The sequence below is a fragment of the Nannospalax galili genome, unplaced genomic scaffold (genome assembly GCF_000622305.1).
Source record: "Nannospalax galili isolate Female #2095 unplaced genomic scaffold, S.galili_v1.0 scaffold811, whole genome shotgun sequence".
In the NCBI taxonomy this organism is placed as follows: Eukaryota; Metazoa; Chordata; class Mammalia; order Rodentia; family Spalacidae; genus Nannospalax; species Nannospalax galili.
In genome coordinates this window covers 250936-267755 of record NW_008329150.1, presented here as the reverse complement: position 1 = coordinate 267755, position 16820 = coordinate 250936, and the positions used below count along the sequence as shown (strand labels likewise).

The following is a 16820-nucleotide window of genomic DNA, read 5'->3' as shown; positions in this document are numbered from 1 at the left end:
GTCTCTGGTCTCCTGTATGTTGAATCCCAGCGGCGGGTTTTGCTTGGTTTTGGTTTTGGTTTTTGTTTGTTTGTTTGAGGGTCTCATTATGTAGACCATGCTGTCCTCGAACTCACAGAGATCCTTCTGCCTCTGCCTCTTGAGTGCTGGCATTAAAGGCATGCACCGCTGCCCAGCTCTGCTTTTGTTTTTGTTTTTAATCTATTGCTGAAAATGTAAATGTTACGTATCTCACTTACTTGAGAGCAATTTTTAATTTATTTTTATTTATTTGTATTAGTGCATTGCCTGCATGTGTGTAAATGCACCAGTGTTGTGCAATGCCTGCTGGAGTCAGAAGAGGGTGTCAGATCCCCTGGAACTGGAGTTAGGGACAGTTGTTAGCTGCCTTGTGGGTGCTGGGATTCGAACCCAGGTCTTCTGCAAGAACAGCCAATGTTCTTAACTGCTGAGCCATCTCTCCAGCCCCAGAGAGCAATTTTTAAAGATAAGTTTGGAATTAATTCCAAGACACCAAAACAGTAGAAAGGAAGTCCAACAAACACAAGGTGGGAGACAACACCCTCCGAGGTGTCTCTCAGGAACTGTGGTTTGGTACATTTCATAACCTTTAGTTTGATTCTTGTGGTGGAAAAGGGCATTGATCAAAGTTGACCCAAATTTTAAATTCTATGGCTGTGTCTTCATTTTGGCTTAGTGTCCTCTTTTACCAACGTTTAGTAGAAAAACTTCCATACTGGCAATTTAAAATGATGTAAAAGCAATAATTTGATTCTACTCTGAGTCAACATGTATAACATCTCTCCTCATTTGGGGCTTCGCAATAGAGCCTTACCATGTGGTCAAGAGAGCTGGAGAGATGGCTCAGAGGTTAAGAGCACTGGCTGATCTTGCAGAGGACCTGTGTTCCGTTCAGAGCACCCACATGGCAGCTAACAACTGTCCATAACTCCAATGCCAGGGGATTCACACCCTCTCCTGGCCTCCATGGGCTTTGCACATCCATGCAGACAAAACGCTCATTCACATACAGTAACAATTATGAAAAAGAAAAAAAAAGGAATAGTGCGATTTGTAGAGATAATGGCCATTTTCTTCATATTAAGTGAAAATTTTACCACTCTTCAAAACATTAAATTTTGGCGGTTTCTGTCTTTTGATTCTTTTCCTGTAGTTTCTTTTTTAACTTTATAATCTTTTGTAATTCTGTTATTTTAACTTAAACATTAATATACTTAAAGTCAAGCATGGCAGAAAGAAAATCAAAGCCACTCTGGGCTATAAGCAGCAGCCCATCCCAAGTAATAGTAATAGTAATAATAATAATAATAATAATAAACAATATGATAATAATGTCGAGCATCTTGAAGAGAAAAACATAGATGCCTTGATATAAATCAGTGATCCAACTGGGTGTAGTCGCATTGGACTGCCTTTAAGCCCAGCACTTGGTAGGCAGAGGCCGGCAGATCTCTGTGAGTTCAAGGCCAGCCTCGACTACATAGAGAGTTCCAGGCCAACAGGGGCTACAGGGAGACCCTGTCTCAAAAAGACAAAAAAAAAAAAAAGTCAGTGATCCAACATTTATCAAATTCTTAATTTTTAGGAAACAGATGACCTGTTTCTTAGTTTTATCTACCTCTTCCCATTCTATTTTCTTTGCTTGTTTCTATCTTCTACTTTTTTCAGCAACCTTCCTGCCTTTATTTTACTATATTAGTAAGAAAAGAACTCATATTATTTGTAGCATAAAATAAAATCTAAGGCAGCTGCAGAGATGGCTCAGCAGTTAAGAGCACTGGTTGCTCTTGCAGAGGACCAGGGTTCAGTTCCCAGCACCCACTTGTTGACTCACAACCGCTGGTAACTCCAGTTCCAAGAGATCCGATGCCCTCTTCTGGCCTATGTGGGCATTTCACAAATGTGGTACACTTACCTGCAGGCAAAACACTCATGCACTTAAAATAAAAATTAAAAATAGATAAATAAAATCTAAGAAAATATCTTTGATTCAAATACATTTAATCCAAGTGTGGCTCACAAAGAGGCAGAGCTTTGTCATTAGTTTATAATAATTTTCTAAATAAGGCTCTCTTTTTTTAAACAAGAAAATAATTTGAATAATACATTGGACTAAGAGATGATTTAAGCATTTTATAGAATTGATGAAATGTTTTTGCTTGCTGTAAAATAACACTCAAAAGTTTTTAAAATCAAATTAAGATATCTGTTTTGTGTTCTCTCTAGCTCCTTAAATATAACTAAGTAATTACACAGGCAACATGTTCTACACCCATGTGCTTATGAGTAAACGAGGGCCATTGGCTAAAATATGGCTTGCAGCTCACTGGGAGAAGAAACTTACAAAAGCCCATGTATTTGAATGTAATCTAGAGATAACTATTCAAAGAATTATTTCACCTAAGGTATGTTACTAATTAAAATAATTTGTATTAACTATGGCTTCTATAGAGTAAAGCAAGTAAAGTACATTTGTGTCATGAAATACAATTCCAAGATACTTTTACTTTGATACCATCTAGGAGTTCAGGAACAGGTTCATTTTCTCTGCCAGTTAAAGAATTAAAAGGCAGGAAAGAAGTGTTCCTAGAGTTCTAACAGAGCCATCCTATATCTAGGAAACCAGCAACACACACCCCACCCCCAGTGGTCTTAGTCTCATTAGTAAAAGAATTTAAGAATGGACACAAATGGAAGCTCAAAGACAATTTTTTAGAGTTTAAAAGGAAAACCCCAGGTAAATCTGCAGCTGCCTGGAAGGGATGAAGAGAATGGAGAACAGAGGAAGCAAAAGCCATACTGCTTGAGATTAGGCAGTATGGAAGTCAGCCACCTGGCAGCAGGCAGCCCCAAAGAAGAGAGAGGAGAAGAGTAAGGAAGTCCAAAGTGCTAGTTAGGGTATTTAAAAGCGTACTTAGGCTCTGGCTAGCATCCAAAAGAAAAAGAGAAAAGAAGGCAAAGAAATAATTGTGCATTTCTGAGGACATTCTGGCAGAAACCGAGCCTCAGGTCTGCTCAGGGTGGCTCTGCTCACATGGGATTGTAGGGATTGTACTATTGGGTCGGGGTGGGAATTCTGGGAAGGAAAAGCACACTATCTTAAGGTGAACCTGCCAGGTTATTTTAGGTCCCCTAGCCAGGTCCCTGACCTGTGCCATTGGATTAACCCTTAAAGAAGACGAAGACATATCTCCACCTAGAGGCAAGTTCCATTCTTTACAACTTCTCAAATGATCTCTTCTAATTCCCATAGCATTTGTTTAGCATAAGCAATGTATTGGGTTTTGTTGGTGATCATTTCATGTATTTATCATAGAAGGACTGGGCCCTTAATTGGCATATGCCTTTAATCCCAGCACTCGGGAAAAACCAGTGTTCAAGACTGAAGGCTAGATAGCCAAGTGGCCTTCTCTGTAAAACAAGCCCAGAAACTAGTGTGGTCAGGAAACAGGTTAGATCAACACAGGAATTTTCCCAAGGTGAAAAAAAAAAAAAAAAAAAAAAAAAAAAAAAAAAAAAAGATAAAGACCATATTTTTTGCATACTTTATAATCCTTTTTTTATTCCCTAACAAATTATTATATATGTACCTAATAAATATTTCTTAGAAAATAGCAAATGAATGATTGGGAAGGGTAAAAGTAAGAAAGAGTATTGATTATAAATAAAACTATGTGAAAACAAAAATTATGCTTATTATAAAACAGCTATTAGAATTTATATTAGATATCAATATTTTTATAGGTTTACTGTTTTTCAAGTGTTTTCTGTTATAATTGAAAGGCTATTGTATATTAAGCATTGGGCTGGACTTCATTCTTTACAATAAACCTCTAAAGTCAGCTTTTTCAGCCTCAGTGATGTATCATAGTGAGCATGAACCTCTGAATTCATCAAATTTATATTTAATACTTATCACTAAATAGCTACATTACTTTAAGTATAACACTTCTGAGCCTGGATTTCTTTCTTCTGTTAAATAAATGTCATTGTCAATATTAATTAAATACATAAAAAACTCTTTGGGTGGTGGTGCCTGACACAAAATAATTATATAATAAACTGTAGCTTTTTTTATTAAACTGAAGGTTTTGTGAATTCAGGAAGGTTAAATGACAGCCTCAGCAACTGAATTTGAACCCGTTTCCCTGACTTGCCTGACAGAGTTTATATTCTTCCCATGATATTAACTACAGAATATTTCACTTAAATGCCACAATAGAGTACCTTTGTTGAACAAGTAAAAAGGTCAATCATTTTATAAGGTGAGGTAAAAAGTGGTTTACTTTAATAAGAATATAAAATATTTGCTTTTTAAAGAGAAATAATGATTTCCTTACTTTCAAAGAGTAGGATTTATAAACTTAATTTTTATCACTCTAATAACTTCTTAAATTATTGAAAGATGAAAATTGCACTCCGAACTTCAGGACACCTTCTTTTGGGAGTTGTTCGAATCTATGATAGGAAGGCAAAATATCTTTTGGCAGATTGCAGTGAAGCATTTCTTAAGATGAAGATGACATTTCGCCCAGGTAAATATGCAGTGTTAATTTGAGTCATTCTTGGTTATTTTTTGGCATTTTGTATTGGGTGGTCTCTTTTCATTGGCAGTATTCTGTAATTCCAGGTGAGTGTAACCAATAAACTTCATTTTGACTGATTTTGGGGGTTTTTTGGTTTTTTTTTTAAACTTTAAAAGAAAAACTTTGAGAATTTCATTCATGCATATAAGGTGTTTTGATCAAATCCATGCCCACTCCCTCCCCTCCAACACCTTCCATATTTCCCCATTACTTTTTTCTGACTTCGTCTTTCTTTTTTTTCCTTTCTTTTTTTCTTTCTTTTTTTCCTTTCTTTTTTCTTTCTTTCTTTCTTTCTTTCTTTCTTTCTCTTCTCTCTTGCTCTCTCTCTCTCTTTCTTAAAATGTGGCTTTTGCTGCTCTAACATTACCCCTCTGAAGAGGTAACCCTAAAATCTTTTAGGGATTAGATAAGAGCTCCCAAATACTTTTGTCATTTTTGGCCTTTGGAACAGAGTATGTTCCTAAGAGGCCCAAGGACATTTTGACTTTTAGTCAAGAAACTGGCTACTTTTCTTTGGAGTCTTTTTACCCTAACTGCCTAGCCAGTTCCTACCTCCTATTCTTATCACACTCTCCTCGGAAGAGGTTACCCTGATTTTGTTTCCATAGTTAAAGATAAATTGTATTCTTTTCCTTGCTCTTTTTCTGTGTTTATAGGAAAAACTTATGGTTTCCAAAACTTGCAATGTTCTGTGTATTAACATAAGAAATACACTTAAAGTCATCAAAATTGTGTAAGAAAATCTGATATTTTATTTTTAATGGGTCATTTAGTTTGTCATACTTATTTTTGTCTTTATGAGCCAAATTAGAAATAGTGTGTTTGACAACATGAACTATTAGTAGTTGTCATTGATTTTAGAATTCTCTTAAACTACATGGCAACTTATGAAGCGTTATCCAAATTTCTAGACATTCCACAGTGCTAGATATTTACATATGTTATACATATGATGCCTAAAAAATTCATGTAGTATCTGCTCTACTTTTGACATATGCATCATTTCCACCTGTCTTCCTATATCACGGCTTGTTTAGTGTTGTCTTTCCTCCATCACTAGTCTCCAAGCTCCCCAAAGGAAGCATCTTTATCATATCTGTTTTCTGAATCTCTTATAGTAACTGAGTGTTAGTGCCCTACATATATTAATTCCTTCATCAATTCCTTCATCAATTCCTTCATCAATCCAGCTGAGAGCTTTTTTTTTTTTTTGCAATCTTCATCTAAAATACTTGTAGAATCCCTGGGTAGATTGACATTCATACCAAGTATGCTTTACCTGCTCATTTATTATTTATGAATTCCGTACATATCTATTGAATCTCATGGTTTATGCCAAGCATAATGTTACACTCTAGATACAAGGACAAACAAGATAAATAAGGTCCCTTTCAGTTTGGTGCAGAAATCGGGTAATGAAAATTTTTAAAATTTACCACAATAATTACAAATTATGATCATGCTGTAAAGGAAACTGAACAAAGCTCTACAACAGAAAATAATGGAGAAGCTAATTTTTTAATTTATTATATTTATTTTATGTGTATGAGTGTATTGCCTGCATGGGTGTAAGTGCATCCATGTCATGCAATGCCCACAGGGGTTAGAAGAGGGCATCAGATCTCCTGGAACTGGAGTTACAGATGGTTGTTAGCCACTCTGTGGCTGCTGGGATTCAAATCCAGGTCCTCTGCAAGAGCAGCCAGTTGTCTTAACCGCTGAGCCATCTCTCCAGCCCTGGAGAAGTTCATTTTAATCAAGATAGTTCAGGAAAGTCTTTGTGAGGGGATCGAAGTTAAACTCACACTTGAAAATGAGAAGGAACATAAAAGTCCCTGGGGGAATGGCATAATAGGCCAGTGAAATTATAGGAACAGAGGTCCTATGATGAAAAACACTTGATTTTTTTTTTCAGGGAACAGAAAGGATAGTTTGTGGCCTATAATGACTGAGGAGAAGCACATACTTAGATGATACATGATAGGTTCCAATTAGAAATTTGGGTTTTATTGTACTTGGGAAGTTGCTAAATCATTTTATTCATGAGAAACTTTTGGAAGTTGTACTGTGACTTCTTTATAAAGATCAGATGGCAGAGGGGCAGGAGTAGATGGATATAGGGAAGCCACTTAAAGGGATTAATCAGTAGTCCCCTGAGAGACAATAAAGATTTAATTGGAAGTTTCTTATTTTATTCAGCATCATTGCCTATTGAAAGTCTTTCCTTTTTATTCTTTTCAGGAATGGTTGACCTCCCAAGAGAGAATTTTGAAGCAGCTTACAATGCCATCACATTACCAGAAGAATTTCATGATTTTGACACCCATAATACAAAGTAAATTCTTTCATTTTCCTTTTATTTATTTTCTTATATTTTAGTGTTTTCATATTCAGATTTTATGAAGGCAAATGCAATATACATAACAACTGAATAAGTATAGTTGACAAATGTAGTTTGAAATTCTGAAGTATAAAAATAAAAATATCTTGGGGCTGGAGAAATGGCTCAGAGGACCTGGGTTCGATTCCCAGCACCTACATGGCAACTAAAAACTCTTCTGACCTCAGTGGGCATTGCATGATACAGGTACACTTACATACATGCAGACAATATACTCATACATATAGAATAAAAATAATAGGCCTTCTTCTGAACAATATACTCATATACCTAAAATAAAAGTAATATTTTTAAAAATAATAAAAATTAAAAAAATAAAAATAGCTCATTTATTGACAATATATTCATCTGCTCATTCAATAAATATTCACTAAATGCCTTTTTATACCAGGCACAGTTCTAGACATTAAAGAGATAGTAATGAGGGCCTGGAGAGATGGCTCAGCGGTTAAGAACACTGGTTGTTCTTGCAGAAGACCCAGGTTCGAATCCCAGCACCCACATGGCAGCTAACAACTGTCCATGACTCCAGTTCCAAGGGATCCGACAGCCTCTTCTGTCCTCCATGGGCATTGCACGACACGGGTGCACTTACTTACATGCAGGCAATATACGCATACACATAAAATAATTTTTTTTAAAAAAAAGAGAGATAGCAATGAATAAAATACAGCTCCTGGCTGTATGGATTTTATATTGTAGTTGGTGTCAACTAACAATAAGCAAATAAATGTGCAATGTGCCAGGAGATGATTAAGTGATCAAATATGAAGAGAAATAAAACTTAAAATAAATAATAGGATTGTCAGGAAAGATTTTCTGATAGTAGCGACACTAAGAGTTCTTTAAGAACAAATCTATAGTAATATAGAAGAATGCTCCTGGGAGAAATATTCAGCTATGTAAGAAGTCCCTAAGGGAATAGCCTAATAGGCAAATGTAGCTACAAGAACCAAGTAGAAAGGCTATAAGGCAAAGCACACTGGACATGCTCAGGAACAGCAAGGAGATAAGTGGCATGAAGTGGAGTGAGAAGGGCTTAGAAGTAGCAGGAGGTGCAAGTAACAGGGTATTGTAGGGCTTTAATTTTGCTCAGAGGAAGCACAGCATGGTTTTGAATAAACAATAGAGGAATCACCAGATCTGACTGGATTTCTACATGCTCCCTCTGGCTACCTCATTTTAGGAGGAAGGAAGGGAAGCAGAGAACCTGTGAGATTATTATAGTAAGTCCATATGAGATAGCATCTGTGATCAGTTTTCAGACTTCATTTCATCAAGATGGTAACCAGCAAAGCATTAATATGTGGAAGGCAGAGTAATCAACAGCATTTGTTGATGAACTGGGTGTGCCTTTAAAAGAAAGGAGCAAAAACTGATTATTTGATTTGGGACATAAAATGGAGTTACCACTCACTAAAACCAGGATACCTAAAGAATGATAGGGTTATAAAGTAGGAGAGGGAAGGAAGGAAATTGGGGCTTGGACAACATATGATTTGGATCTGAATATATGTATATACTCCTGTAGGTTCACATGTTGAAAACTAATCCCCATGGTGGAATTTTTTGAGTCTGATTAGGTTATGAAAACAGAACACTCTCATTAACAGTCAGTGCCCTTATAAAAGAGCCTGAAGAAGCTTTTCTGCATTTCCACTATCTGAGGATACAGCAAGAAGGTGCTGTTTTGGGGAAATAGGCCCCTGCTAGACAATCTGCTGGTGCCTTGATCTTGGACTTCCAAAACTCCAGAATTATATGCAATGAATTTCTGAGTATAAATTACCCAGTTCTTGCCATAGCATTCCCAAAGGCTGAGAAGGCCAAAGTCAAGGTGCCAGTAAATTCAGTGTCTGCTGAGGCTCTGCTTCCTGGTTCGTAGATGACAATTTTCTTACTGTGTCTTCACATGATAAAAGGAACAAGGCAGCATTCTGGGGCCACACAAATCCTGTTCATGAAAGCAGAGTTCTCATGACCTAGTTACCTTCTAAAGGCCTGATCTCCTAATACCATCACAGTTGTAATTAGATTTCAACATGAGGACTTGGAGGGAACACAGACCTTCAGTCCATAGCAAATGCTATTGGTTAGCACAAGTAAGATAGGTACTGAGAACAACCACTGGAGTTGTTAGCCTGGATATATATTATCTGTATATATGTGTATAAAATTCATGTTCATGGAGCTGGAGAGATGACTCAGCACTTCCTGTTCTTCTAGAGGACCCAAGTTCAGTTCTCAGCACCCATGCAGAGGCTTTCAACCATTCATAACTTCAGTTCCAGTGGAACTGATGCCCTCTTCTGGCCTCTTGCAGGTACTGCACACACATGATACACATGTAATGCAGTCAAAACATACACATAAAATAAAAATAGATATTTTTTAATGTTTTTTAAAATGCATGCTCATAAAAATGCTATTGATAAAATAAAAATCCTTTTTATGGGGCTGGAGAGATGGCTCAGTGGCTAAGAGCTCTGACTTCTCTTGCAGAGGACCCAGGCTCAATTCCCAGCACCCATATGATGGCTAACAACCATCCTAACTCCAGTTCCAGGGGATCTGAAGCTTTCTTCTGACCTCCGGGAGCATTGCATGACACAAATGCACATATATTCATGCAGCCTATACACTCATAGAAATAAAATAAAAGTAATAAAATATTTTTAAAAGAGAGTTAAAAATCCTTTTTATAATAAGCGAGGTTTATGCCAGGTGTGGTGGTGTATGCCTTTAGTCACAGGACTCGGGAGGCAGAGGCAGGCAGATCTCTGTGAGTTCCAGGTCAGCTGGGGCTTCAGGAAGACTCTGTCTCAAAAAGACCAAACAATAAAAACAAAATAATCGAGGTTTTTGTTTTAATTTTTTCAGTATTTTGTAAAAACCATCGTGTTTTGTTCATACGTTTTCCTCAAACTTATGTTTCGCTATAGTGCTATTGACATTTCAGAACACTTTTCTCAGAACCAAAGTAGACCAGAAGAAATTACACTCAGAGAAGAATATGGCAATGATCTACTTTTCCAAACCAGGAGCTTTGGTGAGAATATTCGAGAAACCAAAATTACAAAGCTTAATCAATTATATTTGCATTTTGTATAAAAATAATAGCAGTAGAGATATCTATAGAATGGATATTTTCATGTATAAATATAATCTTCAATAAAAAAATTTCCTTATCTTTTTCTAGTATAGATGCCAATACCAAGGCTCTGTCTTAGGGCATGTTCCTTTCTCACTGTACAACATTTATTGTATCCCTACTGTTATCAAGTGTTATCATATATAAGAACAGTACTAAAGTTTAAAGAAGCAGATTCTAGGGCTAGATGTGGTGGCACATGCCTATAATCCCAGCTAGGGCTATATAATAAGACCCTATCTCCCTTCCCTCACCCCCAAAAAGAAAAGAAGTTGTTTCTGCTCTCAAGGGAAAGAGCTATGCAAATTAACAGTTGCTATAGTTAGCATATATGTAAGGTTTTATATGCATGCTGCATAAAATTCCTTCAAATATATTTCTCCAGTGTATGATGTATATCAATTCTTACATATTTTAAATCAGTTTAGAAGGAGGAAGAGGAAATGTGACCACACTAAACGTACAGCTTGATTATGAAGCACAAAATGATTTTTTTCTGTCCTGTATCATATTTATATACCTTCTGTATTGGTCTGCAAAGTACATGAGGATAGAATCTGAGTCCTGTTTATCTTTGAATTTCTTACAGTAACCACAGGAGAAGGATGACCTAAACTTGTCTTGAGTCGGGGGAAGAACTGCTTGAGTAACATCTATATGTCTAACCCCACTTATCCATAGTCTCCTTCTGTAAATCTTGCTGTCTATAGTTTGTTTTTCAAATAATCTGTGGTGAAGGACTGGTTTTATAATTTCTCTGTTTCAGTCTGTATTGTATTTTATTTTTGTTTAATTTTTTGTAGTTTTGTTGAGACAGGATCTCACTATGCAGCTCTGGCTGGCCTGGAACTCACTATGTAGACCAGGCTGGCCTTGAATTCAAAGAGATCTGCCTGCCTCTGCCTCCTGAGTTTAAAGGCATGTGTTACCATGCCCAGCTGTATTTTATTTTTGTATAAAATGAATTAGTTATTAGATATGAAAATGAATCACTAGAAAAATTTTAAAAATCAAAATTCAAGCCTCAAATTTCTAGTACAATGTATATAAAATTATTTTCTCAAATTGCTATAAATCTTTAAAATATTTACTGCTAATTGATTACTGTTTTTACTTTATATAAAGTAAAATTAGGCCTAGAAATGTAACTGTTCTAGTTTGCCTTCAGTTGCCATTACAAAACATTCTGACCAATACCAACTTGGAGAAGAAATGTTTTATTTGACTTACACCACCCGGGTCACAGTCCATCATTGAGAGAGCCCAAGGTAGGAACTCAGAGAACAAACCTGGAGGCCAGAGCTGGAGCACAGGCCATGGAGGAACACTGCTTACTGGTGTGTTCTCCTGGCCCATGCTCAACCTGCTTTCTTATACAATACAGAGCAACCTGCCCAGGGGTGGCACCACCTGCAGTGGGCTGGGCCCTGCCACATCACTCAAAAATCAAGAAAATGTCCCATAGACACGGCCATAGGCCAGTCCAGTGAAGACAGTTCTTCAATTGAGGCTCCCTCTACCCAGGTGTGTCAAGTTGACAATTAAAGCTATTCGGCCCAGTAGCACATCGACAGGGACATAATTGTATTTTCTACCCAAGATGCTCTTTACAAACTTTGCTCTAAAGGCTATATTTTTGGGGTTTTTTTTTTTTTTTTTGAGATACAGTCTAGCTATTTATCACTGGCCAGATGGATACTTGGCTATGTAGCCCAAACTGACCTCCAACTTGCAGCAGTTCTCTTTCCTCAGCCTCCCAAGTGTTGGAATTTATGGGCATGCATCACTGCCTCTGGCTGTTAAGTGCTGTTATTTTTCTTCAGACATGAAACTTTAGGATCTCTTTCAAATACACTTTCTTTTACAATATTTTATTTATGATTTTTATTTTATGTATATGAGTGTATTGCCTGCATCCCTCCAGACCCTCAACTATACTTTCTATCTGCTTCATAATAGTGCAGATTGATTTTTTTTAAATTATTGAAATAGTTCCTGTATCTTCTTTCTGTTTTCTTTTAGCCACTAAGTTAGTTCACCAATACCAAGGACTTGGAATGCTGTACTGCCCTCCTGAAAATCTTCCTCCATTTTCTTCCCATATTTTACATTTCTGTCAGAGCACTTGTCTTTTAATTCCTTTTTTCTCCTATTATTCCTCTGTTTAAGTACCTTGGGTTCCTGTAACTGATTCAAACTGAATTTCATCTGCCTCTCCTCAATGCCCTCTACTAATTGATCACTTTCTTTTTCCATGTTACTTGCTTTAGCCTTAATATAGGCATTTTCCTCTACTGAAGCATATGTCTTACCATCCAACCAATACAATTTAGTTGTTCACAGTTCTACGTCTTACATAATTTTAAAAGGTGAAGAGAACATGTTATTATTAGTTTCAGTAGACTAGGTTTGAATCTGCACTTTTTTTTCAAAGTTCTATTTTTTTTAATACCCACTTCCCAGATATCACCCTCCCATAGCCTCCCTCCGCCCACTAGAGCCCTTATACTCTGATATCCCTGCTACTGTCTGTTGTGTTGTCGGCACTTTTAAAAGTTGACATGCTGCGTATACTGGGCAGCTTACGTAACTAAACTTCATGGCCCTATCTGTAAAGTTGAGATACTACTACCAACATCACAGTTTATTTTCTTTACTCCTCCCTACTAATATGTAATTTTTCTCTCCTTCAAAAACTGCCTCAAACCTTAATAAATGTTTAATATAAATCCATTCTGTTCTAAATTACAGTATAAATTGAAGGTGATGATTGTTTCTTCTCTGTAATCTCTCAGATTTTTTTTTTAATGAGACAGGGTCTCATTATATTGACCAGGCTAATCTGGAATTCAGATTGGCTTGCTGCAGGCTTCTAAGTGCTGAGATTATAGGTGTGTACCACAATGCCCAGTTTGCTTTCTGATTCCTGAGATGCTCAATGCTCAGAATTTTCTGTCTGTTCCTAAGTGGTAGTTTCTGATTAACCAAGACTGGTTTTTCTCTGGGGAAAGAACTGCATCCTGAATGATGTAAACATTCTTAGTTCTTTCTTAAAAGTCAGTAAGTCCTTTCGGTTTATCATATTTTTAATTCAGTGTGATGTAGGTCTATAGAAGAATATGATTGATACTTCATTATTTTCTTTACTGTTTAATATTAACATGGGTTACTGGAAGGAAGAGCAGACTATCCTCTGATCGAAGGTTTCAGAATACTGGACATAATGATTCTAAAACACAAGGGTTGGAAAGAACTTACCAGAACTAACTTTTGTTCCTCCATAACTATCAATATAACCTAGTGACTATCAGAATGCAGGTTTTGGAGTTAGAGCTGGATTCACACCTTTCTGTGATGAGTTTCCTCATTTGTACAATGAAAATTGCATCTTCTATTGCATAATATAATCACATACTAAGTGCTCACTTAATGTTAGCTGACTGGCCTTGTTCTTTTTAGTGTTCTACCTCTGACTCCTAGCACATTCAATAAATATTTTCTAAATGACTATTATAAGCCCATTCTTTAATATTTTACCTACCTTTCTGTTTTTCTAAGAAAGTAGAGAGGGCTCCTTATTTTTCATATTGTTCTTATACATGAACTGTTTAAGCAGTTGTCCTTAAAATAATATGAAATAATACTTGCTCAAACAGAACCTGACCTACCTAATGTAGAGGGAATCAATCTACTCCCACAATGTTTTGACTGTCTAGGAAATGATGAAACTATATAATTACTAAAAACTCTACCTAATGTTTCCATGGGTTATTTTCCTGTTGCCTTCAGAGAGTATTAAACTTGAAATTTAGTCTCTACTGATTAACTGAGCGACTTCAGTTGAATAATTCAATACTTTTAAGATTTTATTTTCCTCATTCATAAAATCAGGGTGAATTTTACTAGATAATGTCTCAATTTCCTCTAACTCTAAAAGTATATGTTTCTGGGGCTGGAGAGATAGTTCAGCGTTTAAGAACACATGCTGTTCTTCTACCCAGGTTTGATTCCCAGCTCCCACATTGTGGCTAACAACCATGTGTAACTCTAGTTCCAGGAGATCTGACACCCTCAAATGACCTCCATGGGTGTTGTACAACACAGGTACACTTGCAGGAGGCAGGTAAAACACTCATATGCATCACATAAAAATAATAAGTAAAGTATTAAAAACATTTATGTTTCTATAATTAACTTAGCACTAATGATATACATTTATATAGGGGAAGAACCTGAAAATCTCAGAAGACATAGCTTCTTTGATGACAACATATTAATGAACTCTAGTGGTCCTTTAGTTGAACATAGTTCTGGAAGCCTCATTGGGGAAAATTCTTTGTTCTTTGAAAATGGAGATGGATTTGGAGATGAAGGTGCTGCAGGAGAAATGATTGGTATGCTTTCTTGTCATGAAAAATCAAATATTTATTTCAGACAAATTCCTATATCAGAAGATTTATTACATCGAATTAAACTTACAGATGTATTTCTGTGCTTGTAGATCAATTAATTTCTCACACAAGTTTTCAAAGTTTATAGTATATTTAGGCTATGCCTAAGTTAATAGCCATCTGATTAAGCACATTTCCATAAAAGTTGGTAACTACTGCTTGTTTCCATTTTTATGCTTAAGTTTTGGAAAGAAGTGAGGTTCATATACTCTTAACAAAATATAATAGATTATATGCTGGTAAACACTGTCTCTTTAAAACAAATTGTCTTAAAGATCATTGTAGCATTTTATATTTAAATTACTATATTAATATAAAATAATCATTCAAGTTGGAAAGACACGGGGAAAACTAAAGTATATATTTTAAAGACTATTAACTATTTCTATGAAATGCACTTTTAAAATTTTCCAACTTGCATTAAAAGTCTAGTTACCTGCCTGGCATGGCAGCTCACACCTAAAACTTCAGCATTTGGGAAGGTGAGGCAGGAAGATCATGAGTTTAAGGCCAGCCTGGGCTCCATAGAGTTCCAGGCCTGCCTTGCCTACAAAATGAAACCCTGTCTCAAAAAAGAAAGAAGGGTGGGAGAGATAGCTCAGCAGTTAAGAGCACTGGCTGCTCTTGCAGAGGACCCAGGTTTGATTCTCAGAACCCACATAGTGGGTAACAACCATCTGTAACTCCAGTTCCAGGGGAATCCAATGCCCTTTTCTGGTCTCTGCAGGTGTCACATGACATGTGTGCACTTAAATAAATCAAAAGGGAAGAAAGGAAGGAAGGGAGGAAGAGGGGAGGGGAAGGAAAGGGAATAAATCAAAGAAATTTATTTTAAAGCAATTCTTTGGCATACTAAAATTTGACCATTTTTCAAAACAAAAGCAAATTTGCATGATAATAAGAATTATATGCTTGCTTATTTCTACATAAAAAATTAAATCTTGGCTGAAGTTTTGATACTACAGGACATAAAGCATCTTCAATCTTTTTCAGAGTTGATCAGTAGAGAGAGAGAGAGAGAGAGAGAGAGAGAGAGAGAGAGATCCTACTGTGTAACCCTGGCTAGCCTAGAATTCACTACGGAGATCAGATTGACCTTGATCAGATTGACCTTGAGCTCACAGAGATCTGCCTGCCTAGGCCTCCCAACTGCTTGGATTAAAAGTGTGCACCACCATGTCCAGCTTGATCAGTATTTTATTATATAGTTTGTAATGCTGAGAACACCACTTTGCATAAATAGTAATACAAGATGGTAAAAGTATATCTAGAGAACTTCAAATTTTCTAACGAAATTCCAACCAAAATTTATTCATCAGGTTTTTAATGAAATTCAAGTCAACAACTCAAAAAGCAGTTTTTAAAAATCAAACATTCTAACAAATTATCGTCCAAAATATACTAATTTGTTACATGCTGAGGAATAATAGTAAATAAATATTAAATGTCACTGTTTACTATAATTAAGTCATTTATATTTCTATAAAAGCAGAAAACTTTGTGCATACAATAAAAGCGCAAATTCATAACATTTCCGTAGCCTTTAATTTATGCCATGGTATTTCAGGCAGTATTTGTTGGCATTACATGGCATGATAGTGCATGTACAATATGAACTTTATGTTCTGTATTCAGAACCAAAGCTGCAGTGATGTGACAGCATGAGAAAGGTGTGAGCACTACTAGAAACATCAGATTCATTACATTTTTTATTTTAATTAATTTTTGTTACCAAAATTTTTGCAACACCTCTGTTCCCCACCAATTCAGTTGCACAACCCAAAATGGAGTGGCAACCTATAGTTTATGAAGTTGGAGTACAAATGCCTTGTGTAAACTAATACTAATAAATGTTTAGTGAACACATAACAGGTTCAAGTCTGTATGACAAATGTATTTATTGTATTTTTAAGACAATCTATTGCAAGATGATGAAAATACTCTTTTAGAAGACATACATTTGAATCAAGAAATTTCCATGCCTCCAGAGCTTCCCAGTAGTATAATAGGTATGTTTAAGTCTTTTACATAGAAAATGAACAGATACTGATATTCAAATTAATCCTCAGAACTTCTAAGTATAAGTAGCAGTGTAATGAAGTACATTGTCCATGCTTGAAAATTCTTACCAGATGAGTTCAGGTCTTTAAGATTGATTTTTTTTTTATTCCAAAGAGAGGCCATTTTAAACAAATTTTTCCACAAATGTA

General features: G+C 36.1%; 1 protein-coding gene across 1 annotated transcript in view; it reads left to right on the top strand.

The window, feature by feature from the left end:
- Nucleotides 1–16820, top strand: part of Rad21l1 (RAD21 cohesin complex component like 1) — a 34745-nt gene that overhangs the window by 1514 nt on the left and 16411 nt on the right. Inside the window, exons 2-7 of the mRNA XM_008834322.3 lie at nt 2248–2426; nt 4427–4556; nt 6849–6942; nt 9951–10057; nt 14383–14553; nt 16524–16619. Of these exons, the coding sequence (XP_008832544.1) occupies nt 2283–2426; nt 4427–4556; nt 6849–6942; nt 9951–10057; nt 14383–14553; nt 16524–16619 (742 nt within the window). The 5' untranslated portion in view covers nt 2248–2282. The remainder of the gene's footprint in view (nt 1–2247; nt 2427–4426; nt 4557–6848; nt 6943–9950; nt 10058–14382; nt 14554–16523; nt 16620–16820) is intronic.